This window comes from Tiliqua scincoides, unplaced genomic scaffold (genome assembly GCF_035046505.1).
Source record: "Tiliqua scincoides isolate rTilSci1 unplaced genomic scaffold, rTilSci1.hap2 HAP2_SCAFFOLD_96, whole genome shotgun sequence".
NCBI classification, from domain to species: Eukaryota; Metazoa; Chordata; class Lepidosauria; order Squamata; family Scincidae; genus Tiliqua; species Tiliqua scincoides.
Window position 1 is genome coordinate 2,138 of NW_027101676.1, and position 27,851 is coordinate 29,988.

General features: G+C 46.9%; 1 protein-coding gene across 4 annotated transcripts; it reads right to left on the reverse strand.

The window, feature by feature from the left end:
• Positions 1-202: 202 nt before the first annotated feature.
• Positions 203-27,224, reverse strand: LOC136636190 (uncharacterized). Of its 4 annotated transcripts, none has more exons than XM_066611133.1 (15): positions 26,948-27,224; positions 21,329-21,616; positions 18,323-18,553; positions 16,665-16,907; positions 13,954-14,178; positions 12,758-13,006; positions 11,908-11,984; positions 8,652-8,713; positions 7,319-7,542; positions 6,672-6,925; positions 5,433-5,561; positions 3,845-3,983; positions 3,167-3,229; positions 1,703-1,765; positions 203-758 (listed from the first exon to the last, which is right to left on the reverse strand). In XM_066611133.1, exons 1-15 carry the CDS (start codon positions 27,222-27,224, stop codon positions 469-471), a joined length of 2,814 nt encoding a protein of 937 aa, XP_066467230.1. In that variant the 3' UTR covers positions 203-468. The 4 variants fall into 4 exon arrangements, with proteins under 4 accessions (XP_066467230.1, XP_066467229.1, XP_066467231.1 ...); XM_066611132.1 differs by having other exon boundaries at positions 203-761; XM_066611134.1 differs by lacking the exon at positions 203-758 and adding an exon at positions 781-1,106.
• Positions 27,225-27,851: the final 627 nt, after the last annotated feature.

Genomic DNA, 27,851 nt, shown 5'->3' on the forward strand with positions numbered 1-27,851 from the left:
GCATAATTCTTTACCTGAAAAGGCAATTTGTCTTCATGTCTCTGTCACTATCCAGAGCTAGAGAGCCCACATCTTAAGAATCAAGCAGCAGGGGCAAGGGGGTGGTGTAGTAAGACAGGGCAACCCACCCCTTCCTGAATAAGCTGAGACCAAGTGAATACAATTTGAAAGTGAAAGAAGTTTATTTAAAAAATGGAGTAATTTAAACAATGAATGGAAAAGTGCAAGAGATAAAAACAGGCATTGATCAATTAGCAAAAGATGCTCAAACAATACAAAACAACAAAGGATAGTGGCTACTGCATCTGGATAACTCAAGAGCTTCTTCAGGATCCTGAGGCATGACAGAAGCCTGTGGCTCACACAGATGTTATAGTCCATTGGGGGGGGGGAGGCTAGACATTTCAGGTTTGATGTTCTCAGTTGCATTTATTTCACTATGACCAATCAGTAGCCTCAATGTCCTTTCTAAGAAAGCACTGCCAATTTGCTAAGCCTATCTGCCTGTTGTTTGAGGTTGGCAGCTTTCAGCACCTCAATGGTCAACTCTATGGCATAATCTGAGTAGTATTGAAACAGCAGGTTTTTCAGGTCCAAGGGATCTGCGTGCTGTAACCGTCCTTCGGGGATGTTGTCAAAGCGCTCCTTGACAGGGAAGTTACGGAGTTTGTCCTTGAATCTTTTCAGGTCCTCCTCCTTCAAGTCCTCCAGAATATATGTCAGGTGGTCAAGCTTGGTCTTTGGTCTGCTACTGAGTGCTGCTGGTCAAGAAAACCAAAGCCACAGTTTGAGATCAGCATGTATGGTCCTGGCAGCCTTCTCGAGCATCCTCATTGCAATGACTGGCACAGATGATGATATTTATATATTGCTTTTCAACAGTATAGTTAGTATATGAACTATTCTTTGTGGTTTTACTTTCTGGGGCCTACAGGAAAGCTGGGGACAGTTTTTAAGAGAAGGTGATTTGAGAGAAGCTGGGATTTCCCAGGGTGAGCAGGTATGTTTCCCAGCAAGGAGGTGCAGCAGTGGGGAAGGCTGATGTGCTGCAGCTTGAGGGGAATGGCTTGTGTCTTCCTTCTGGTTTTCACCGCTTGCACTGCATCCTAATGAAAAAGGGGTAACACATTTTCCCCTTATCAGAGGTATCATACAGGAAACCTTTTATCTTTCGTAGTCCTTTTGGAGGAGAATTTATAACGTTTGTGGTATCTGAGAATGTCAAGGCCTAGAATAATTGCTGCAAAATCTGCCAAGCCTGCACACAGGGCTGGCACAAGAGGCCCTGATGCCTGAGGCGGCATTCCAAATGCTGCCCCCCTTACCCGATGATGTGCCAGCCTCTGCTCCTCCCACTCTCCAGTGTTCTGCCCCAGCACTCTCCTCTCCAGCCTTCCACACTTTCTCTTCCTCTCCGTCCCACTCTTCCTTTACCAACCCAGGGAGTGGAACAGCAGCACAGGAGGTAGGAAGGGGGGCAGAGATTGGCATTTCCCACCAACATGCTTCCTGAGGTGATCGTTGGTGTCATGAAAGGGCCGACCCAACCTGCACATTCTATGGCATTCTCACTCCGGAAATCTACAATTCAGTCCAGTGCACCGGAATAAGGAGTGGGGGAGCAGGATGGTGCTTGGGTTTTACTCCCACTCTATAGTCATGTGGATTATGTGGTAGGATCTAAGTCATGCCTCTGTAATACCTGATTCTGCTTTTTCAGGTGTTGCCCCAGAAGTGCAAGGCTCTTCCTGAATTAGCACATCCTCTAGAAGAAAAGAGAAGAAATAGGAATGGAACTTTTCTCCCAAAACAATTCTCTTCACACTGGGTGTTCTCACAATCAGGGAAGGGTAATGCTGCCCCTCTGAGTATCATCTTCCTCTGACTCACATATATGGCCAAAGCACCTGCTAATTCAAATGCACCTACATAAGAACAGCCTCACTGGATCAGGCCATAGGCCCATCTAGTCCAGCTTCCTGTATCTCACAGAGGCCCACCAAATGTCCCGGGGAGCACACCAGATAACAAGAGACCTGCATACTGGTGCCCTCCCTTGCATCTGGCATAGCCCATTTCTAAAATCAAAGCATTCCTCCGAGTGCTGAGGACTGGCCGGGTCTCTTTTAAATCAAATATAGTTGCAGGAAATAACAGCTCTGGGGAAGAGATCTGTGCATGTATTTTACACACACACACAAAAGTCATTTTTCCCTCCCTATCCTCTATGATGAGAGGCTCTGGACTCATCAGCAGTTTGCCGCCTCAACTGCTGACACTGTACTTTTCCTTACCAGTTTAGATGCTCCAGAGCCTGTTTCTCTGGAGCTCAAAATTCATGGCTTCTGGCACCTTGATTGTCACTTGCACACTGTAATCCAGGAGTCTTCTAACTATGGCCTGGTGTCCACAACCAGCCCATAGCAAGATTTTATCCGGCCCTCAGCAACTTAAAATATTTTTTTTCCCAATCATGTGGTCAGACAGTTAATATGTGCAGTTCTGTCTGCTGTGCTCCTTTCCCTATAGCTAGATTGGTGAAAGCCTGGCTAACCTTCATTTTTAGTCACGTGGGCCATATGCTTTGAGAGACTGGTGTACCAAGGCAGGGTCAAGGGGGACAAATGCCCCAGGGTGTAATACCTGCAGGGGCAGCAGTGCATTCCTCACCCTCCCACTACCTTTCTTCCCCCACACAGAGGCCTACTGAGGGCCTTGAAGCACCACTTCCAGAACTGCTGTGAACTCACTAGATCAGTGTGTCTCAAACCTGTGGGTCAGGACCCACTAGGTGGGTCATGAGCCAATTTCAGGTGGGTCCCTATTCATTTCAATATTTTATTTTTAATACTTTAGACTTGATGCTACCATGGTATGTGACTGCAGTTAGGGAAATGTTACAGACCTGTGCTTTTAACAAGCTACTATGTACTTTTAACAATGATAGTCAATGGGACTTACTCCTGGGTAAGTGTGGGTAGTATTGCAGCCTAGGATTGTTAAAAATGTTCCTGCTTGATGATGTCATTTCCGGTCATGACATCACTTCCTGTGGGTCCTGACAGATTCTCATTCTAAAAAGTGGGTCCCGGTGCTAAATGTGTGAGAACCACTGCTACAGTCACATGGATTATGTGGCAGGATCCCAGCCATGCCTCCGTAATACCTGATTTTGCTTTTTCAGGTGTTGCCGCAGAAGTGCAAGGCTCTTCCTGAATTAGCACATCCTCTAGAAGAAAAGAGAAATATGAATGGAACTTTTCTCCTGAGACAATTCTCTTCACACTGGGTATTCTCACAATCAGGGAAGGGTAATGCTGCCCCTCTGAGTATCACTCATCAGATAATTAAATACCCTCCTCCTCTGACTCACATATATGGCCAAAGCACCTGCTAATTCAAATGCACCTCAAAGCATTCCTCAAAGTGTTTAGGACTGTCCAGGTCTCTTTTGAATCAAATATGGTTGCAGGAAATAACAGCTCTGGGAAAGAGATCTGTGCATGTATCTTACACACACACACACACACACACACACACACAGAGTGATAAAACACAAAAATAATCTGATTGCAGTCATATGGATCATCTCAAATTGCACTGCTGTGAAGACAACATGACATCTTAAACAGAGAAAATCTTCAAGTATGGTGTGTTGGTCAGGAGTTGGCAAGCAAGGGTCCAGCTTGGAGCCTTATAAAACAGACAGGGTAAAACTCCAGGATCAAGTAGGAAAGTTTCTGTAAAATGGGAGGAAACGGGAATTCCCCCCTTCCAGTAGTCTAATGCAACATGGCTTCATTGCATCCACCCGTGCAAACATGGCACCGCACACAGTCCATACCTGGATCCAACCAAGTATCCCAAAGCAAGCAAAGATCTTCCTTTTTTTTCACACTGAGGCGTACTTCATTTCTGTATCGTAGTTTAACTTCAACAAAGGACTGTAGTTGTCCTGGGCTCTTGTAGAAAAAGCCAAGCTCCTGTTGAAGAAGGAGGTAGGAAGCCTTGTGAGATGCAATGACTCTGAGGTCATGGACCGCAATCTCAGTACCAGGTAACTGTTAATCCAAGGCTATTCTAAACACGCTTGAAGGTTGTCATTGTAATAAATCATGTGTCCCTATCAATACTATCCAACAATGGTATTATATGTATAAATATGATCCCAAATATGATTATATGTATAAATATGATTCACTCCCGAATTGGCCTTTTCAGCCACACTAGACGCTGTTCCAGAACCACCTTTCAGAGCGCGATATCATAGTCTTTCGAGACTGAAGGTTGCCAACTAACTAACTAACATGATCCCAAGAAGCTTTACTGTTGCAAGTTAACAAATCTGACTCTCAGAAGCAGCAGAAAGTGTTACAATATAATGCCAGATGGCTGTAGACATTTCTGTTTGAGTGAAGAAGCAGCTGTGTTACCATCTATGGCAGAGCCAGTTAACGGAGTCTTCTGGATACTAAAGTGCCAGGTAACTGTGCTGTTACTGTACTATGTTTTATTATTCATATAAAACACACATCACATTTTACAGAGTAACATCAGCTAGCAAGACAGGCCAGTTATAGCCTTGGTAGACCCTGACAGTAATGCGAAAGTCCTTCGACATTCCAGCGACAGCCTGCGCACGACTCGTCTCAGACTACTTGCTTCTGTACTTTTGCTTTTGCCGTACGATAAGAAATATGCACAGCCGCAATCGTGGTAACTTCATGTGGTAAATCAAAAGTAACTTCCCCCATCATAGAATGCGAGAGTCAGAAGGGACCTTGGAAGTCATCTAGTGCGACACCCTGCTCAGCGCAGGTGACTACAGCATTCCTAGCAGATTGCCATCCACCCTCTGCTTAAAAACCTCCAATGAAGAAGCGCCCACAACTAAATGAGGCAGACTGTCCCAATATTGGACAACACTTCCAGTTATGTAATTGTTTCTCATGTCTAAGTTAAATCTACTTCCTTGTAGAACCCATTCGTTCTAGCCCTGCCCTCAGGAACCACCAAAAGCAACCCCCCCTTCTTCTATGTGACAGAACCTCCAAAGAAGAAGAGCCCACAACTACATGAGGCAAACTGTCCCAATACTGGTCAACTCTTCTAATTAGGAAATTGTTTCTCAGGTTTATCCTAAATCTACTTCCTTTTGAAGTTTCAACCCATTGGTTCTAGTCCTGCCCTCAGGAACCACCAAAAGCAACCTTCCCCTTCTTCAGTGTGACAGCCCTTCAGACAGCTACCATATTTCCCCTTAGTCCTCTCTTCTCCAGGCTAAACACACCAAGCTCTTATAACTGTTCATCACCTCTGAATCAGCTCTCTTCTGCATCTGGAAGGCTGCATGCTTACTCAAGTGAAGAGGGTTACAAAGACTGTTCAGCACTAGATTATACACACATCCATGAAATGATGTATTTACTGACTTTTGGGGTTATCCTGAGTTCAGGGCAGCTGGACACAGTGCAGCAAGTGCCAACATATAGGGGCTTCTCTATTTGAGGGGGTTTCCAAACATGTGATGATTTCTGCCTTTCCTCCTCAGTTTTGATGGCCTGTTTGAAGGGAAAGGAAGAACTTCTCACCAAAGTTGACAAGGCAAAACACCAACATGAAGCAACATTATATTGTCTCTATTGGAATCCATTTAAATCAGGCAAATTGGAGCCTCTCAGAGAAACTTTCCTTCACTCTAGAGAAGAAGTGCCAGAGGGGGGGCATGTTTGAGATGTACACAGTTATGCAAGGGATGGATAGAGTGGCTAGAGGGATGTTCTTTTCCCTCTTACAGAACACCAGAACAAGGGAACATCCACTAAATTGAGTGTTGGGAGAGTTAGAATAGACACAAGTAAATATTTCTTGACCCAGCGTATAATTAGTCTGTGGAACTCCTTGCCACCGGATGTGGTGATGATCTGGCCTAGACGCCTTTAAAAGGAGTTTTGACAGATTTCTAGAAGAAAAGCATCACAGATTACAAGCCACAATGGGTACATGCAGCTTCCTGGTTTTAGGATATCCTAGAATGCCAGGTGCAAGGGAGTGGAACAAGAATGCAGGTATCTTGTTGTCTTGTTTGCCCACTGAGGCATCTGGTGGTCTGCAGAGGACGGGAGGAGGCAATCAGGGGCGAGGGAGCAGGGTGGGAGAAGGGCTCCACTGGATCCTGAGCTTCGTGTTGGACTGCGCAACCCAACATGGAGACTCTTGATTCTGCGCGAGCCTAAGGGTTGCCGCAGAATTGAGCAGTACCCTATTGTGGGGTTACTTTCCTTACCCAGGGGAAGGGAGAGAACATGCCCTTCCCCCAAGTTGCAGCCAGTGGCTGCCCGGTTGCATTTAGGATGCTGCGGTGGCCCTGCGTGCCAGGCAGTTTAGGATTGGGCTGTCCATTGGTTCATGTTTAGTTTTACAGTTAGCAACAGAAGGTGTGGTGGAGTGATGTGTACCTAGGAACCGATGAGCTTTTTTGACAGTCCTGATTCCACTGTGCTGAAAGATACAAGGAAGGATTTCCATTTATGTACTCCCTGAAAGCATTCTAGTTGATGTACTACCATTCCCCAAGAACCATCTCCATTAACTTGTCCTGTCCTGTCCTTCCTGGTGCTCGATGATGATGATGATGATGCTATAGCAATTAGCTCTTTGTCAGTTCTCACCTGTATAATGGAAGAGTCATTAGGGATCAGATAGAGATGAAGGGTTGTGATCTTCTTCTTTGCTTGGTAAAGCAGCACCACAGAATGGAAGGGAAAGCATTTATTGTAGATGTGTGCATACACCACGCTCAGAAGAGAAAATGTGGGATCTTCCAGCACAGCATGAAATGGGCTAACTCGTGCTGGTTCCTCCAGGATCATCCCACCATCCACGAAGTGAGCAATTTTCAGGTGAGAAATGTCAGCCTTTCCTTCTGCAAATAGATCAGAGGACAACAAAGGTTTTCATCTATTTTTAGTGACACACAGCGATGCGGGAAAAACTCCCCTGGGTGAGTTCTGGAACATAGAAATGAGAAGCCAGGCTAATGCCAACCATGGACCAGAAGTGATGTTGCCTAAAGCCTAAGAGAAGCAGTACAGGTGGGTTAGTCTCTGATTGCCATTGGCTGAAATAGTCGTGTCTTGCAGGTGTGGCAGAAGAGGGCCTGGAGAAGCAGAGGGTTAGGAAAGGAGGAGACGGAGCTGAGAAAGCAGCAGGCCAAGTGAAGCAGGTAGGAAATGTGACTTCCACAGCTGAGGCATCTCACCTGCCTGAGAAAGGATTCCATGTTATGGCTTATCTTCTCCCTTCAAAACTGCCCTACCTGTGAGACACACAAAATGAGGGAGGTGAACAGCTGCCACCTCCTCTGCTGGATCTGCCTGGATGTCAAACAATGGACCAGCCGCCAGCCACTGATACTTCTCAGCCTCGCTCAAGTGGGTATCCCAGGAACGAAAGGCGTATTCAACAGTCACCGCTGCCTTCACCTCAAACCTGAGTTCAGTTACAGAGCAGAGGAAGGTGCCTGCCTTGGGGAGGTGGATTCTGCAGGTCATGGGGGAAGGGAGGGGAGGAATGGGAAAGCATAATTAGTTTCCCAGAGAGTCTGAGAGGAAAGTAATTAGATTCTAATTGGACAGACAAATAAGCCAGATGTTGAGGAAAATTTAATACAACAAAGACAAAGTTGTTCCAATTGACACTCTGAAAGATTTACTCCATGTAGTGGCACAAGAGAGCCACTGCTAACCAAACAAGGAGATAGTCAGCTGGCACTGTAAGGTGTACAGAAGGATGCATGAGATTAAATAGCTCTTTGAGAAATACAATCATAAGCAAACCAATCACCATTCAAAATCGCTTTCCTAAATGTCTGGGGGGTGATTGCCTGACAAAGCGCAGCAGCTTAAAAAGTGCAGGTAAAAAGAGGAAATCATAATTTTCAGCTATGCCACTCGCAGCCCAGCCCTACCTGTGGTAATGCAGTCACACCAAAGGGGCATGCATTGGGGCATGGCGGAGTTTCAGGCCCAGGATGTCTCCTCCAGGTAAGGGAAGATTTGATCCCTTCCCTTAGGGTAAACCTTTGCCATGCATGAGATTTGTGCAAGTTACTTTGCTGCAAAAGCCTTCTCCCTTTTTGCCTGTGTAGTCATGACTGGCTCTGAAGGTGACGAGAAGCGGTCGTTTACATCAGCGGCAAGGCACCTCAAGAAACTCAGCATTTTGCCCCCCCTCCAGGAAAGCCAGTGCTTCTAACACAAAATTGTGGAGGACATTTAATAAAAGAGAGACCAAATTGCCCCAGAGAACACTCTGAGATATTTATTCCACGTAATTTTACAATATTTGATTTGCCCCTGAACAACCTGAGTCAGATTTCAGTCCTGGATGATAAACCCAGGAGATGCTTACTCCAGACCCCAACGGACTGAATTCCTAGAATAAGTGTTAAAAGGGACATAGAGTTTCTAGAAAACTTCTAGAATACAGGAATAATTGTAGGAAAATTGTGGGTCTGTGGATATGATCAAATTCCTCAGAGTTTTTGAATAGGGTTACACATATACTCTCTAGTCTACATTGAAAGGATTCTCCTCACAAATTGACATCAGGCTCTAAACCCTTTCAGGAGAGTCACTCTGGATCCTCACCTGTATGTCTTCATTTCTCCATTAGCATCTGCAACAACCTCTGGTTGTACTTCTGGACATGTCTGGAAAACAGAAGATAGCATTTAAAAAATGAGTCGCTGGAGGCGGGGACCTACTGACTGACCTTGTGGAATTTGAGTTCTTTGCCATTCTGACACAGTTCAACAAGATTTCCAGTACTCCTAAATAGAATGCCAACTAAATTTCAGGTCTGCAGTCAGCAAGGCCTCCAGCTAGAGTTTGCAGTCATTCTTATTCCTCTGTATTATCAAAATTAGGGGCCAGAAGGGAAGGTTTCCAGAGAGGACTGAAACTCAGAGATGCTAAATGCATCTCTTGACTTGAAAGGCCTGGATTATAATTCCAGTAATTGAGGATAAAACTCCTGCCTCCCAAGAGAGTTCTCGTTTTCTATCTCACTTCCATTTTAAACCATTGGATCTAACCCCATTTTACAGCTAAAGTGATGAAAGCTGAATATCTAACTACAATCTCCAAAAACCCACCCAGGATACTAAAGGCCTGATCCAAACATGCAGCTCTGTCATCAGAACTGGTGTCACGAAAACTGCTCCAGAACAGCATAGAGTCATGTGCTTTTGGAGAACCTCCTCAGATGTTGGGGAGGACCTCACATGCAGAAATGATGAAAAGTCCTGCCAGCATCACTAAGTCAGTGGGGTGAGTGGTGCAGGGCAGGGAAGTGGGAGGATCAGGGTGGATTGGGAGAGGGATGGGGAAGTGTCATAAGAACATAAGAACATAAGAACAGCCCCACTGGATCAGGCCATAGGCCCATCTAGTCCAGCTTCCTGTATCTCACAGCGGCCCACCAAATGCCCCAGGGAGCACACCAGATAACAAGAGACCTCATCCTGGTGCTCTCCCCTACATCTGGCATTCTGACTTAACCCATTCCTATAATCAGGAGGTTGCGCATACACATCATGGCTTGTACCCCATAATGGATTTTTCCTCCAGAAACTCGTCCAATCCCCTTTTAAAGGCGTCTAGGCTAGACGCCAGCACCACATCCTGTGGCAAGGAGTTCCACAGACCGACTACGCGCTGAGTAAAGAAATATTTTCTTTTGTCTGTCCTAACCCGCCCAACACTCAATTTTAGTGGATGTCCCCTGGTTCTGGTATTATGTGAGAGTGTAAAGAGCATCTCCCTATCCACTCTGTCCATCCCCTGCATAATTTTGTATGTCTCAATCATGTCCCCCCTCAAGCGTCTCTTTTCTAGGCTGAAGAGGCCCAAACGCCGTAGCCTTTCCTCATAAGGAAGGTGCCCCAGCCCCGTAATCATCTTAGTCGCTCTCTTTTGCACCTTTTCCATTTCCACTATGTCTTTTTTGAGATGCGGCGACCAGAACTGGACACAATACTCCAGGTGTGGCCTTACCATAGATTTGTACAACGGCATTATAATACTAACCGTTTTGTTCTCAATACCCTTCCTAATGATCCCAAGCATAGAATTGGCCTTCTTCACTGCCGCCGCACATTGGGTCGACACTTTCATCGACCTGTCCACCACCACCCCAAGATCTCTCTCCTGATCTGTCACAGACAGCTCAGAACCCATCAGCCTATATCTAAAGTTTTGATTTTTTGCCCCAATGTGCATGACTTTACACTTACTGACATTGAAGCGCATCTGCCATTTTGCTGCCCATTCTGCCAGTCTGGAGAGATCCTTCTGGAGCTCCTCACAATCACTTCTGGTCTTTACCACTCGGAAAAGTTTAGTGTCGTCTGCAAACTTAGCCACTTCACTGCTCAACCCTGTCTCCAGGTCATTTATGAAGAGGTTGAAAAGCACCGGTCCCAGGACAGATCCTTGGGGCACACCGCTTTTCACCTCTCTCCATTGTGAAAATTGCCCATAAATGGGAGGGGGTGGCACTTGGCATGGACAACTTGCAGCACATGCTACCCCACTTGGAGTCAGCCAGCTTGCCCCCTTTGTCTCCTCACACCAGCTAAAGAGCTGCCACAGGTGCAAAAAGACCCATTACCAATCATGAAGCTTACAGAGGGGTAACAGAAAATTTTTTTCCAGGGAAAATGATAGGATTGGGCTGTAAGTGATAGCAGTAGAATGAGGCATATTCAGAATAGGGGCTAAAATGTGGTTTGAGACCCCACGCCAAAGAGATTTGGCCATGCTTTACTGCCTCTGTAGACAGCTATGTGGGAATGTAACAGCATCCTAGGAGGGGATGCAGTGGCATAGCTGATGATTGTGTAGCCCGGTGCCAAGCTCAAAATGATGCTCCGGAAGTGACGTCATAACCGGAAGTGACGTCATGCCCAAGCATTTTACAAAGTGCAAATTGGGGGGAAACCTGCCTCCTCCCCCTAGCAGCTCGCCATCCACTTGCTCTGCCATACCAGTGGCATAGCTAAGGCATCTGTCTGCTACCTGAGGTCAAAGAAGATTTGTAGCCACCTCAAGATAAAATCAAATTTAATTATGTAAGGGTGCAATCCTAACCCCTTATGTCAGTGCTTTCCAGCACTGATATTAGGGCAATGCAGCTCTGAGCTAAGGGGACAAACATTCCCTTACTTTCAGGAGGCCTCTATGAGTGACACCCAACTGCAGGATGCAGCACATGTCCCACTGGCACCGCTATGCCAGTGCTGGAAACCGCTGACATAAGGGGTTAGGATTGCACCCCGAATACATAAAACCTGTGCCCCTGATTAGTTTAAGGCACTGTGCCAGGGTGAAGAGGGACAATTATTTCTCCCTGCTAAATATAAGAAGAGCACCACTTGAAAAAGCGCCTCTTTACACAGTTAGCAGGTGTAATTCTATTATGATACATGGAAACGAGAGCTCATATTAACACCTTATTGGTTCCATGCTATATCATAACAACATGTAATTGGCTCTCAGAACAATCAGTCTCATAGGTTAGTTCTGAGTCAAGAAAATCCGCTTTTTATTCCATAAGACAGTTGGTTAATTGGTAAATCTGGTTAATTGACCGTAATGTTTGATAGACTACTGATATTCCAATGCAGTTTGTTTCACTGAATTCTGCATTACATTATGTTTCCAATGATATATAACATGACGGTATTATTCATACATACCAAGATTTTCACAATTTTGGTCACTAGTGTCAAGCTCGGTTTGTTGCCCCCCTAAAGTTTGATGCCCAGTGCAGCTACTACGCCCTAAACCCCCTTAGTTACACCACTGAGGGGATGCATCCTAGCACTGCAACAAAGGCCCTTACCTGCTCATTCCTACACAAGTAGCATTTGTCCTTTGCAAGGGTGTCAGGGATCAAGCCCTCTTTGCTGCATTTCCTTTCTGCAATGCAAATAGTTGTTAGAGATTAGCAGCATGGGCCAGCAGTTTCTTATTGATCAGACAAAGAAGATCTTATCTCTTGGAAAGTCTGAGCTTCAACTCCTAAGGAGATCTTCCCATGGTGCACCAGTCTCAGCCACATCCAGTGGTTTGGTTTATCATTTAATGAGTGGGAAAGTGTGTATGAATTGCTTGCCTTATTTATCAGTGATTTAACAGGCATTATCCAATACACCTCAACATTACCCAGAGGAGCTCAAGGCATTGCTTGTGCTAGCAAAGAAGTCAAAACATAAGGGCCCAATCCTATCCAACTTTCCTGCACTGATGCAGCTGTGTCAATGGGGCACGTGCTGCATCATGGGGTGGAGAGGCAGTCACGGAGGCCTCCTAAAGGCTGCATTGCAGCTGCACCAGTGCTGGAAAGTTGGATCGGTTTGGGCTGTAAGTTAAGCAGCAGTCCTGAACTGTGCTTTGAGTATGATGTTTCTTACAATGCAACTGCAACCTGGAAAGAAAACAGCTGTGTTTTCCCCCAATTAGACTGTCATTCTGCAAACAAGACAACACTTGTACTGCCACAAACTGAATCCTAAATGTCACCCAATCATTGCTTTTCTTCTGCATTTCTGTTCAGTCAGTTTTGTTTTATGCAGATGGTAAAGTGGTGCATTCCACTCAATGGGGCTAACTCATGTCAGTGGCTAATTACTCTATACTTCAGACATTGCTGTGAGTTGATGATCAGTGTGAGTTGAGCACCATCCACTTACCCTCAAGTTCCTTGATCAGGAGATCATTGGTTCTTCTCAGGGCCTCATAGAGACGGTCTTTCCAGTCTCCATTCCAGCCTGGCACCACCTCATAGAGGAGCTCCATTTTTTCCTTGTCAGTGTCCCTCTTCAAGATGTCAGCAAACAAAGAATACTGGATTGTTGTTTCAGTCAGTGATGTTGCCACACGGTTAACCCTAGTGACATTTTCGATCAAATTCTCCTTGTGTCTCTCAACAAAGTGCCCCTCTAAGAAAAGCAAAAACAGGATATAAGAGTCTGGTTTCGGTTTCCAAAGGAAGAGAGGAAGACACCTGATGAAGTGCAGTTCTAGTGTTTCAGAGCAAGAGAAATAAACTACCAGGCACCCAGTCACACACTCAGTCCCCAATATGTTTTGACCTGTTTCTCAAGGGACCACAGGTGGATTAGACATTAGTGAATCCTGATGGCAAATATTCTGCCCTGGCCACGCTGTCTTCTAGAACTGCCAAGCAGTGGACCTCCGGTGCTTCACCGGTGCTAGTCCAGAGCCAGGTTAGCACCGGCAGAGCACCAGTGCTAGGGCCTGCAAATATGCCTTATGGTACATTTGCAACAGTGCATGCCAACAGTGAGCTGGCATGCATTCTGTAAGATTGGGCCCACAGATGGATAAGTCCAAAACCCCCTTTTTAATTTAGTTGGTGGCAACTGCGGCAGAAACCCAGAGGTGCCATCACCATGATCCTGCCATCACCACCAGATCGCCACTCCCCTTAAGGAGGAGTATGGTGATTCACACTGCCCTGGTTGGGAAACACTGGGAAATGACCCTGGTTGGGAAACACTGCCTTAGAGGGAATAGAGCTCTTAGGTTTTTCCAAGTTCTCAGGTTTGCACCTGGCAATTTCTGCATTTGGGAAACAAGAAAGAGGCAACAAATACCCATCAAAACACACATTTTGCTTGGCTTTTGAGGAGGGATGATTTCCCTACTGACACTTTTTAAAATTACAGTATATATATTTGGTTATTCTATGCCAGTTCAATACATTTATTCTTGTTGTGTTACAATTTTTTGTCTGCAACTTATATCATTGATAATAGTTTCTATTTTATTGTCCTTTTTATACATTTTGCTTTGTTATATTTACTGTTTACCACTTTTGAGCTTTCGAAAAATGGTTTAAAAATCTCTTAAATATTCACTCTACCTTCAAGTTCTGCAATGAGGGGTCCATGTGTTTTCTTCAGCACTGTGTAGAGACGGTCTTTCTGTCTCCTGTTCCATGTTGGCACCAGTGTGTACAATTTCTTCATTGTCTTCTCGTTTGAGTCCTCTCTCTGAAACGTTGGAATTCGGAGCCGCCATAAGATTGAGTCAACTCTGGAGACTCGATGTGTCAATTCCTCCTGGTGCTTTTCAATAAAATGTTCCTCTGGTGATAAACACATTACATAACTTTATATTCAGTTTTAGAAATAATAGGATTTGGGGAGACTCCCAGGTGCTTTTTAGCCAGAGGCTTATGCAAACAATGTTCCTGGGATGCTCCTTATCTCAACAGTTAAAATATAACTGGTGGTGGAAAAGCTCCTTGCTACTTTTACTGTCATGAACCCTACCAGTATTTGGGGAATAAACACAGATGAAGGGCACAATCCTACCTAATGGGTGCTCTAGCAGAGCGCATGCTTCGCTGGTGTGTGAGGCCTCCATGCATTGCAAAAGTGCACTGTAAAGTGGTTTGTGACAGTGTGAAGGCTAGGCGCACTAGTGGGAAGGCCAAGGCCTTCTTGTGCATGCTGGCCCAGTGGAGGATGCCCACTGGAGCAGGCAGGTCCCTTGCCAAGTTGCACAGACGTGGGGGCAGGTGGCAACAGGGGGGGGGGGTGTCAGCAAATCACAGAGGACAGGGGTTGGCAGAGAATGGGGTGAAATGAGGAGGGGGCAGGATCGGCAGCATCAGCACATGCTGCATACTGTTCTCCCTCTTTGGGCCTGATCCACCAACACGGATCAACTTAAATTTGTGCCAGCTATATTGGAGTTGGGTATGAGTAGATCTGATATGCAGGCAGGGGTTTTCTCCATGACAAGGGGACAAATATCCCCTTCCCCCGAAGCAACCTCCCACCTGCTAAATTCTCCTGTAGGATGCAGCGCACCCCGTGCTGACCATGTTGCATCAGCACTAGGAACTTAGCTAGGATTGGGCTGGAAGATTCACAGGTAGAGGAAGCAATGCACACTGTTTGGAGAAGATGCTGCTTCTATTCAAAATCTGCAGAAAGTCTGAAAATACTGAAGGGAACAAAATCTTTTTTGTTTGCATTTGCATTCCACTCTTCTTCTATGGAACTCAGAAGGGAAACCACTGGTGGCTTTTCTCACCATTGTATCCTCATTGCTGGGAGGATAAGTGAAAAATCTCTGCTCAGCCATGGAGCTTGCTAGATGACCTTGATCAGACAAGTTTGACTAAATGAGTGGCCCCAGCACACTTTGTGAGCTGCCTGCTTGTGCAGCACTGCTCCACTCTCCTTGGACTTGTGCCACCTCCTGTGGTGTCGCAAGTTCGAGGAGACCTGAGTTTCCTCTTACCTCTGGCTGATCCACTTTGGTGCCCTTTCTTGCACTGGATACGCCACCAGCCCCCTGGCTTGCCTGTTCCAGCGCAAGATAGGATTGAGCTGTTAAGAACCTAATCCTATCTATTTTCCCTCTGCAACCAGTGCAGCAATGTCAAAATGGCTACCTCTGTATCCTGTGGGGGGGACGGGGACGGGACAGCAGTTATGGAAGTCTCCTCTGGGTAAGCCTTCAAAGTGTAGAAGGGTCTACTTGGACCTGAGCTACCAGTTCAATAGCACTAGTTCATGTGGACCCACACCATTTGATCAGGTCTGGGAAGGGAGCTAGGATTTGGTGGCAGCCACTGTTGCTGTCCCTGCCCCCTTTTCAGACCCGACCTGCCCTCCCCATTGCTGCTTCATTCCACCCTTCCCTGCCCCCAATCCACCCTCCCCACCCCTTCCTACCTGCCTTGCTGGGTATACTGAGCTCCACTAGCGAACACAGGAGGGTGTTGGTCTTTCCACTGGTGCTCCTGTAGCATGTCATTTTGCAGTTTTTACAACTGCCATAAGGCAGTTGCTGGCAGTGGAACACACCTTGGCCCACATAGGACAGAGCCATAAGTCCCACTGATTTCAGTTGGATATAGTTATTTTCTAGGGCTGTTTCTCTAACTGTGGGTCTGGATCCACTTGGTGGGTAGGGACCCAACTTCTTTGAAAACAAGGATAGCTAGATGAGCACTCCTCTGCAGTAGCAGAACCAAGTTGGACTGTACAACCTCAAGAAAAAAACAAAATAATAAACTTCTTAAATAATGCATATTTTAGGTGAAGCGATTTTGTCATTCATCATTGTCAATGTTACAGATAGTGTCCAGGAGGGCCCAAAAACATTTGTGATTTCTGTGCTGAATATAGTTGCACAACAGCAATGCATGTGCTTCCTGGAGAAAATGAGATTTCATCAGGTAAAGAATTTTGCACTTGGAATGTTGGGGAAAAAATTATATCATCACAAGACAGCCACAGCCTATGGGAAAGAGGTATGCACTATGAGCAAAAGATAAGAAATTAGTCAGCATTCACTGGACAATTAACTGATTGTGCAAAAAGACAGTGCATGCTTGAGGAGGCATTCCATAATTAAACCACCTTCAAAAGTAGCACAATCTTTTACTGTAATGCTGATAAACAGAACCTCTCCTATAAATCCAATACAGTACACAGCACTGGTGACTGCGTATAGTGCAAGAGAAACTCTTTCCTTCTTTATATAGCAAACAATGCAGTACAGCTTCACCAAAATGTGCCAGGCGGACACTCTGCCTCTAGAGTCTAGACATACCCTCAAGCCTTTCGATAACGTGCCTGTTGGTTTCTGCCAGAGATCGGTACAGCAGGTCCTTCTTCTTTCTGTCCCACGTTTGCTCCATCTGGAACAGGACTTCCATCTTCAGCTTCTCTGTGGCACAGTTCACAAGACTTTGGTAGTCTTTCTCATCAAGTACAAAAGTACGAAGATCACTGAGAGGGACTTCCGTCACTTCTTCGATCAGATCCTCCTTATGCCGATCCAGAAAATGTCCCCCTGAGAAGCGAGACACATGAACATCATGTTAAAAAATTTCTGTATGCTCACAAGACATGGAACCCACAACTTTTAATTAAAATGAGGGGCAATAAGGGAGAAAACACACAGATGGCCCAAACCTATCCCTTAGTGCCACTGCCAAAACTAGCATTCTGACACTGGAACATGCTTTATGACCATCATAAATGGACTTCCAGAAGTTCGTGGAGCTGAACGCCTCTGGCCTACAACCAGAGGCCCTGGAGGTTCAATAGATGACAGTGGGGACAGGATCACCCACTGATTCAGGTAGATTGGCAGGAGGAGGGAAGAACGGGGTGAGAAGCGGGTGGAACAGGCAGGATGATCAGATGTCCTCTTTTCTAGGACATGTCCTCTTTTTTAGGAAAAAGAAAAGAATGGAAAGTTCTGGAAAAGAACTTTAAAATGTCCTCCTTTTCCCTGTGAATGGTCCCCTGCAGGCGGCGAATAGCCTTCTTAATAAATTATATGCAGTATAGTTTTAAATTTAATAATACGTAATATAGTGTTAAATTAACCACATTAAATCAATATATGAGTGTTTTTAGCAGGGATGGGCACTCAAGTCAGAAGACTCAAGCTGGAGTCCCACAAAACATGTTTTTGCTAACCTGTGTACACTTGTGCCGATGACTTGGGCATTAATGAATCTGAGGCCACTGACTCAGCACTCTATCTGTGTCTGGGTGTGCTTGCTCACTATCTGTGGTGTGACCTTGTGGGACCATCATTCAGACCAGGCAAGCAGTAGGGAAGTTCCAGCCAGGAGGCAGGGAAGGGATAATGTTTTGCTTTTGCATCAAGCAGGAGGGAGGAGGTGGGAGCAGGCTCCCTTGCCTGTGACCCTCCTCCCTCATACCGCTTCTGTCCTCGCTCTCTTGCAGTCTGTCCCTTTCCCTCCCACCTTGTTTATAGATGGGATGGGACATTACGGGAGTATTAAAGGAGAACCCCAACACACACACACACACACCCTGGCAGCAGCCCCATTTTTTTCCATGTCTGGCTTTTTAAAGGGTAAAACTCGCAAAAATGCTCTAGGTGACTTGGAAAGTCTGCCCATTAGGACTCAAGTCAAGCCACTCTGGACTTGCCCATCCCTGGATTTTAGCTTTCATTTTGACATGACCTACATTTTTCTTGGATGTCCTACAGTTTGGGGTCCCTTGTCCTCTTTTGTAGTTAGGACATTTGCTCACTCAGGGAATGGGAGAGAGTTGAGGGTATGATGAAGGCGCACTTGGCATGAGCCATCCAAACCTCTTGACTGGCTGGGGCTCCACACTGGGAATTGTGGGCTTGGTGCAGGGTCAGTTTCCCCTTCTGGAAGGATTGTCAAAAGCTCTGGAGTTTGGCGAGTTCTGCATTAATGGCTCCTACAGCATATTTACCTGCAAGCTGTTCAATAAGCCGCCTGTTGGTTGCCCTCAAGATACGCTGCAGCTGATCCTTGTCGCCTGTTCTCCAGCTTGACATCCATTCATACAGTTTCCGCATTGGCTGATGGGCATCCTTAATTTCGTATTCTTGTTCACGTGTTAATATGCCACGCAGTTGTCTTAAAATAAGGTCCATCCCAAAGACACGTCTAATCAACTCTTCCTGGTGATTCTCAACAAAATCTGGGAAGAGAAGGTAGAAAGACAGACCCTCGTACACAGATCCTGCCTACACAGAACCCACAGTCAGAACAGACTGCCTGGTCCCTTTTGACATCCTGCAGAAAGGCACCAATTCTCACAGTATCTTTTCAATTTTTCCAGGGTACTTGAGTATCTACACTGAGAACTGTGATTCAAAGTGCCTCACGCGGGATTCTCCCAAATCTGAAAAGAAGCTGCTGAAATTTTCCATGCATATGAAAAATGCCGTGGTTGAAACATACCATGGCTTTTTAAGAATACTAAAAAGAAGGTTACAATGTTTAAAATGTGATAAGAAGTAAAAAAAAAAAAAAAAAGATGTCAATAAGGAGCAAGATCCTTTGAGAAGACAGGGTGTGGTATCAACAGTGGCCCCTAACAGGTCTGGGAAGCATGGGGTTAACACCAGGGCCTTAGAATGCAGTGAGTGTGCTGCACAGCTGAAGCCACTTGGAAGCAACAGGGCTCTCAAGGGAAAAAAGCAGAATCTGGAGAAAGGAAAGGGTGTGGGTAGCAGGAGGAGGAAAGGCTGGAGGAGGGAGAGAGGACTAATGGACTGGTTGATGGACTAAGGGATCTTCTGACTGACTGACTGACGGGTAATGGACTACTGAGGATTGCTGGGACAAGGATGGCTGGAGACTGCTGGGTGGTGGAGAGCTGAGGGGCACTGCTGTACTTAGGAGAGCTGCTGCTTTGTGAACTGGGAGGAAGGACCCTGCAGCCCCACAGGCAAGTTACCTACTGGTTACCTTCCAACTGCCACTGGGGTTCAGTAGTAGTTTTGCAGACTGCTAGAGCTAGCTGAGCCAGGGGAACTAGTTAGCTTAAAGTGGGCATAACTTCTCTAGACCAAGTTTGGAAAGGGAATTTGGCAAAACAGCAACAGGTGGCAGGAAGAAAAAAAAAAGAGGGGGTAAAGCCTCATTTGCCTAAGGAAAACTACAGTACTTGACTAGAGTCCGGACATTAAGAACGCCAATGGATAGTAGTGACCCCAAGGATCACATCATTCAGTCAGGAGACAAAGGGCCATCTCTTGATTAGATCCTTGGTGTTTCAAAGGTATAAAGAGGAATTTAGGAGGGGGGTTTATGCTTGGCGTTTGAGAGGTTATCCTCCCTGCCTCATCTTCTCATCGTAGATGGGGAATTTCTGCAAATTTTGGAGGACAGCGAAGGTCATACTTTATGTCTTTTCAACTTATGCCTGTAAGTGATAGGTTCAGTATAATTTAGGAGTTTTTAGGTTTATTGCTTTAGTTGTGTCTGTGTTAGTCTCTGAGGGGGTTTTCCCTCTTAATGTCTATTACCTTCTCTTAAGTGAAATGTATATTTTCAGTATAATTTCAGTATATTCAGTAAAATCAAATAAGCTATTTGGCTAATTTATTGTGAGTACAGAAGGGAAGGGGGGGCAGGTAAAATTCTGTCTTGAAGTTTTGGTTACCTTGGTGACTAGCTAAAGCTGAGTCCCTGGTAATTAAGGGGGGCTGTTAGCAGCTTGTAAAAGCTATTGTTGGCTAAGAGGCTGTATATGCCTAGCCAGTGTTTTTATCAAAGAGGGTTGTTAAAGGCTAATTTGCTGTGTTATGATGTGTGCTGAAGTACCTGTAGCTATAAAGCTCTGACACATCCTGTTTGTAATCCCCTTTACTCACATTTTTGAGAGACCAAGTTGCTGAAGCAAACTGCAAAACTTGGCTGAGTGTTGTAGCTGCTTTAAGAAACAAGCATCTCAGTGGCAGAGTGAAAGTTTAGTTGTGCCACAGTGGTGCATTGGGAAAACATTGTTTTTTATAGCCCTCTTTTACAGATGCCTCTTCCACAGAAATAAAAGGCCTGTAGGATTAAGCTGTTATTGGGTGAGGTGACATTATCTGAGACTTCCCAGGTAAGAGTGCTAATCACTTCCTTACACAGCTTTCTAAACCAATCCAGTTGTCTGCATATATGTCTGGCTTCCATTGTCTCTCTCATAATCCTATACAAACAAATCTCTTTTTATCTAATGGGTCTTACTCCCAAGCAGGGCCTAGGAGAAGGGGGTAAAGGGGGTCATTTGTACCCGGGCCCAAGGTCTAAAGGGGGGCCCAGAAGCCAAAGGAAGGGGCCCAGAAATTTCCTGAGATCTGACATTTTCCTATCTACTCAGACTTGTTGCCTGTATGGGATACTGGGGACACTACTGATGCCACATGGGTGGGTAGACCTGGGCTCCTAAAACTTTTCCAGCTGTCCCTCCCTGCTCCTGTTCTGCTCGCCCATCACCACCCTCCCTTACTCTGTTTCACCCCTCTCCCTTTGCAAAGGGGCCCAAAAGAAACTTTGTACCCCCTGATAAAATTCCTCTCAGAAGCCCTGCTCCCAAGAAGGCCTGCAAAGGACTGCAGCCTTGGGGCAGAGGAGGGTTGCAATGGCAAGTTTCCTGCTTCGAACGTTTTTGAAGGAGATTTTATTATTTCCTTCCAAGTTCCTGGCCATACACTCCTCAATGTCTTTCTTGGCCTCGCATTATCTTTTTACAGTTATTTTGCCAGTATTTGTGTTCATTTTTATTCTCCTTATGAGGGGAAGACTTCCACTTATGGAAGGAGGCTTCCTAGCCCTTTACAGCCTCTCCAACTCTGCTCTTTAGCCAATGCTGGCACTTAGTCAAGCCCTTCCTCCTTTATGGTATGTACTTCAGGTGGACCTCTATTACTGTTGTTTAAAACAGCCTCCATGCACACTGGAGAGACTAGACTGTTTTTACCTTTACGTTCAAGTTCAGCAATAAGGAAGTGGTTTTTGGTCTTCAGCGCCTCGTACAGCTTGTCCTTGAAGGAACCGTTCCACGTTGGCACTAGCTTGTAGAGCTCCCGCATTTTTTCCTGACTGGTTCCCCTTGAGGATATTTTTTGGTACTCTTCTTCATTCAGGATGGTGCTGTGCAGCATATCCAGGACACCCTCCACCATAGCTGTCCGCTGGATCAGCTCCTCCTGGTGGCGCTCAATGAAATGCAGCGCTGGGGAGACATGGGCCCAGTGAGACCGCCCCCCTGTCAGAAAAAGAAATAAGATCAATGAAACACCAGAAGCTTAAACAAGTGTACCAGTTATTGTCTTTTCCCTGCAGTCCTGGGAAATGTAGGGGAAGCCAGGCATTTCAAGGCTCTGCATAAACCATCGGCCACTGCATGCTACAGCCCATTTTTGAGAGAGCAAGTCTAGTTTCACTCATGCTTGCCACGCACACAACAGGCATTCTTCCCAATGATTTGAAAGCTGGAAATTGCTTCTCTGTTGCCAGGGCTGGCCCAGCCATGAGGCCAATGGAGGTGCGCAACTCAGGCCTCCAGTAGAGATAGGGGGCACATACCTCCACTTGCCCATTTCCCGCCACTGCTCCTTCCCCGTATCTCTGGATTGGAAAATCCAGAAGGGGAAGAGGAAGTGTGGAAGAGAGTCTAGCCACTGCACCTTCCACACTTCCCCTCCCCCTCCATGTAGCCACTACCCTCCCTCCCTCCACACTTCCTTTTCTTCACCATCCCCCTCTTCCCTTTCCAATCCACAGGAGGAGCCATGGAGCTGAGTAGGTGGACAGAGAAAGGTGCCCTGTGCTGAGGCAGCCACCTCTGCCAGCCTCGTGGATGGGTCAGCCATGGTAACACACTTGAGTAGCACATGTTTGGGTGCACATCTCAATTGACAAGTCACAGGGAGCCCAATCCTAATTATTCCTAACCAGGCTGACAGCTGGCAGAACCTGAGTTCCTCCAGCCTAAGTGCCTGCCTGCTGTGGAAAATGACATTCTGTCGATGAGCTGGTACTTCCACTGTCGAACACAGAGAGGTCACCACCACAATTGTCGGCAGCAGTTCTGCCAATGAGCTGGCACTTCCACTGGCAGCAGTTCATGCTTGCTGTCTGCTGGAGCCAATAAAGCAGCAGAAGGGGTGAGGATGGCAGAATGGGACAGGGATTGGAGAAGGTGTGGTGGGCGGAGGGCAGGAATCAGCAGAAACGGCTACACCAATATCCTCCTCTTCATTTTGGCCCCAACACTCCGCCTTGTCTCTAGTCAGACAGACTGGTGTCAGCTAAAGAGCTAGAGCTGGTGCAGGTTCACGTCATCTCAGGAGGGTGTCCAGGAGGATGCCCGAATGGCTAATGAGCCAAGTTAGAGAGGCTGTAAAGGGCAAGGAAGCTTCCTTCCGTAAATGGAAGTCTTGCCCTAATGAGGAGAATAAAAAGGAACATAAACTGTGGCAAAAGAAATGTAAGAAGGTGATACGGGAGGCCAAGAGAGACTATGAGGAACACACGGCCAGCAGCATTAAGGGGAATAATACAGTTGGCATCCTTCAGTCTTGGAAGACTATGGTATCGGGCTCTGAATGGTGGTTAGTGTCCTCTCCAATGCGTGAAGCCTGGGTAAAGTAGATATGGAGGATAGACTGTTACCATGTAGCAAATCCCCCCTCTCCACGTCGCTGAAATGGTCCAATGGAAAGGCAGAAGCCAATATGGCTGGTTCCAGCGACGTCGCAGGAGTTGCCAGAACGTGACTGTTCAGCCATGAACTGCCTCAGGGACTCCGGCTCTGGATTTTGCCTCGAGGTTGACTCCTGAAGCCTTTTCCATAACTGAACGTAGCCACAAGGCAGTGGAGGTTTGGGATCAGAGTCTGAGAGAAGGGGAATAATAAAAGCTTCTTCAAATATGTTAGAAGCAGGAAACCCGCCAGAGAAGCGGTTGGCCCTCTGGATGGTGAGGGAGGGAAAGGGGAGATAAAAGGAGACTTAGAGATGGCACAGAAATTAAATGAGTTCTTTGCATCTGTCTTCACAGCAGAAGACCTCGGGCAGATACCGCTGCCCGAACGGCCCCTCCTGACCAAGGAATTAAGTCAGATAGAGGTTAAATGAGAAGATGTTTCAGACCTCATTGATAAATTAAAGATCAATAAGTCACCGGACCCAGATGGCATCCACCCAAGAGTTATTAAGGAATTGAAGAATGAAGTTGCTGATCTCTTGACTAAAATATGCAACTTGTCCCTCAAAACGGCCACGATGCCAGAGGATTGGAGGACAGCAAATGTCACACTGATCTTTAAAAAGGGAAGGAGGGGGGACTCGGGAAACTATAGGCCGGTCAGCCTAACATCTACACCGGTTAAGATGGTGGAATGCCTCATCAAAGATAGAATCTCAAAACACATAGACGAACAGGCCTTGCTGAGAGAGAATTAGCATGGTTTTTGTAAGGGTAAGTCTTGCCTCACAAACCTCTCTGAATTCTTTGAAAATGTCAACAGGCATGTGAATGCAGGAGAACCCGTGAACATTATATATCTGGACTTTCAGAAGGCGTTTGAGATGTCTCGCACCAAAGGCTACTGAGAAAACTCCACAGTCAGGGAATTTGAGGGCAGGTCCTCTCCTGGATTGAGAACTGGTTGAAGACCAGGAAACAGAGAGTGGGTGTCAGTGGGCAATTTTCACAATGGAGTGAGGTGAAAAGCGGTGTGCCCCAAGGATTTGTCCTGGGACCAGTGCTCTTCAACCAATTCATAAATGACCTGGAGACAGGGTTGAGCAGTGAGGTGGCTAAGTTTGCAGAGGACACCACACTTTTCTGAGTGGTGAAGACCAGAAGTGATTGTGAGGAACTCCAGAAGGATCTCTCCAGACCGGCAGAATGGGCAGCAAAATGGCAGATGCGCTTCAATGTAAGTAAGTGTAAAGTCATGCACATTGGGGCAAAAAATCAAAACTTCACATATAGGCTAATGGGTTCTGAGCTGTCTGTGACAGATCAGGACAGAGATCTTGGGGTCCTTGTGGACAGCTCGATGAAAGTGTTGGCGCAATGTGCGGCGGCAGTGAAGAAGGCCAATTCTATGCATGGCATCATTAGAAAAGGTATTGAGAACAAAACTGCTAATATTATAATGCCATTGTACAAATCGATGGTAAGGCCACACCTGGAGTACTGCATCCAGTTCTGGGTTTGGGCACCTTCCTTATGAGGAAAGGCTACGGCATTTGGGCCTGTGCAGCCTAGAAAAGAGGCGCCTGAGGGGGGACATGATTGAGACGTACAAAATTATGCATGGGAAGGATAAAGTGGATAGAGAGATGCTCTTTACTCTCTCACATAACACCAGAATCTGGGGACATTCACTAAAACTGAGTGTTGGGAGGGTTAGGACAAACAAAAGAAAATATTTCTTTTCTCAGTGTGTAGTTGGTCTGTGGAACTCCTTGACACAGGATGTGGTGACAGCACCTGGCCTAGATGCCTTTAAAAGGGGATTGGTAAGTTTCTGGCAATCATGGTTACAAGCCATGATGTGTATGTGCAACCTCCTGATTTTAGAAATGGGCTACGTCAGATGCAAGGGAGGCACCAGGATGCAGGTCTGTTGTTATCTGGTGTGCTCGCTGGGGCATTTGGTAGGCTGCCGTGAGATAAAGGAAGCTGGACTAGATGGGCCTATGGCCTGATCCAGTGGGGCTGTTCTTATGTTATATGTAGAGTCTCTGGCTTAACATACCAGGCACCTTAAAGAAAGATTGGATTAATGGTTCTACTGGTATGTTGTTTACAGTGCACTTACTGTTATGGTTTTTAGAAAAAGATTGTGAAGACCAGGATTAAAAAGTTAATGAATAAAAATGTATCTTATGATCATTTACTGTATTTAAAATAAACTAGAGACTGTACAGTTATTAGGTATCAATTACTGGTAGGTTATTTTTCAGGATCAGGTCCTGGATAAAATCAGATAAAATTATAGTCAGGTACCCTGCTAAGTTTAACCCCCCTGCTGCCTGACTTATCTGACTTATCTGACTTAACCCCCCTGCTGCCTGACTTATCTGTCTGACTTATCTGAGGGTCATAGAAAATTCCATGATTTTGGCTCAAAACCTGCCCTTGACTTATCAGTGAGATTGACTTATACATGAGTGCTTGCAGTGAATTGAACTTATCTCTCTGTCACCTGCAGTATGCAGTAGAGGCTGTGCCAGCATCGCTGAACCCTGTGGGCTGCCTTTAGTCACGACTGGGCCCTAAAAGCTTTCTAATGCATTCCAGTGCTCTGCTTCTAGGACTTGTCTTCCCCTCTCCCCACACAAGCAGCCTAAATCCTACACATCACTCAGAAGTAAGTCCCACAGTATTCAATGGGATTTATCCCCAGGTATGTTTGCAGGTGACTGCAGTGAGATGGAAGCCTGGGTGGTTCTGTGTCTGTGTGTGTGTGTGTGTGTGTGTGTATATATATATATATATATATATATATATATATATATATATATATATATATATATATATATATATATTAATAGGGCTGTGTTTGGAAGGTTTAAGCTCCTTGCTCAATGTTGGCTCTGTCAAGGTGTTTGTTCTGCCAAGGTGCAAAATATCTGTGCAATGCCTGACTCAGAGCAGGGGGCAATACTCAGTTGAATTATTCCCTTGACCTCTGGACCACTGATGCCCAGCCTCACCCATTCCAGCAAGCATATCAGATGGGCAAAAGTGTTCAGCGCTAATGCTTAGGCTGAAACTCTGCTCTGTTCTTGATCTCACTGCTGCCCTGGTCTGCTGATGAGACTTGCCATGGACACCCTGACCCCCCCCCCCCGCACGAACAGCAAGCAAGTGTTTGCATCAGTAGCCAGTTCAGCTACTGGGTGGGTGATTATCTAAAAGAATTGCTGTATTTAAAAGGAGAAAGACGTTTCAAGCCTTTTAAATGCTCCAGATCAGACAGGCAATCAAATCAGAAAGTACATCAAGGCAGAAGGAAGTGGTCTGGATGGGTCTTTCCGGGGGGTTGGGGGGGCAGCAGTTGAAGTGGGCTGCGAGAAACACCAGCAGTTTCAATGGAAGGCCCTGTGCAAACATACTGCAGCCTGTGCTCAGTCCTTTCCCGCCAAAGGGGAGTCGTTTCGGAATGCAGTGCTTGGAAATGCAGCCAGATCATCTGCTGGGGGTTAGCAGATCACCCAGGCCAGGAACATCTTCCCAATGGAAGGATCTGGCCCGGAAGTGGACTGGACCACTGGAAGCACCAGAGGAAAAAGTTTAGCATTATGGAGAAGGAGAGAACAGATTCACCACCAGCGGGAGGTGCTGGGAGGGGCGGCCGGCGAGGGCTGTGGCCAAGCACAGGAGTCCCTGCCTCCCCGTCTACAAGAGCGAAGGCAGCAGGTTGCTGAGCCCCTCCGTCCCACCACCGAGGCTGAATTCGGGGTTCTCCGACCGGCAGAATGAGGGACCCGCCCGGGAAAGTGCTCTGTATCCCCCCAGGACGGCCAGGCTGCAGCCCTGCCCCTCCCGCCGAGCTCCAGGCCTCCGGTCCCCTTACTCAGCCAGGCGGCTTGGCGGAGCTGCCGCGCCTGATCCCTGCGGTCGACGGCCTCCAGCACCTCCGCGGCCACTTCCAGGGCGTAGTCCTCGGTGTAGTAGCCCAGGAGCAGGTCGCAGAGGTCCAGGGCGTCCGCCTTCTCCAGCCTCCCCCGGGGGATGTTCGCGTAGCCCTCCTGCAGGGGGATCTCGCTCAGCTTCATCCTGAAGCTCTTCAGCTCCTGTTCCCGGAGGTCCTCCAGCGCGCCCAGCAGTCGGTCCCGCGCCGTCCCCGCCATCGCAGCGCCTCTCCGGGGAGGGCGGGACGGGAGGGCGGCTGGGTGCCTCGGCCACGCCGATCGGGGGCGGAGGCGAGCTGGAGGCAGCGCGCACCGCTCGCCTGCTCCCTCCCCGCGCCGGCGGCAGGAGGAGCGCGCAGGTCCTGCTCGGAGCTTTCCTGCCCGCCTGGGCCGAGGGGGGCCGTGCGCGCCTGCAGGGCAGGGAGGCCGAGCGAAGGGGCTGGCGCTGTGCTTCGGGAGCGGCACTTGGGCTGCAGGTGCGCGCGCGCTCAGCCTCGAAGCCGCCTGGGTGACCGGGGCCAGGCACTGCCTCTCAGGCTGCAGTCCTCTTCTACACACCTCCCTGGGAGTAAGGCCCATAGATCCCGGTGGAACTTACTTCTGAGTAGACATACACAGCATTGGGCTGAGCCTCACCTACCTCGCAGGGTTGTTGTAAGGGCAAAAGTGGGGGAGGAACTCTGTACACCACCCTGAGCTCCTTGGAGGAAGAGCGAGATAAAAATGTGGAAAATAAGAGTGCTTTATCCTTGGAGCACCTAAAGGTGCGCTTGCATCTTCGCCTCGGCTGGGCCAGTCTGGTTTTCAGGTTGTCGGATCATCTGATCTGTCCTCCAGACCCCTGCG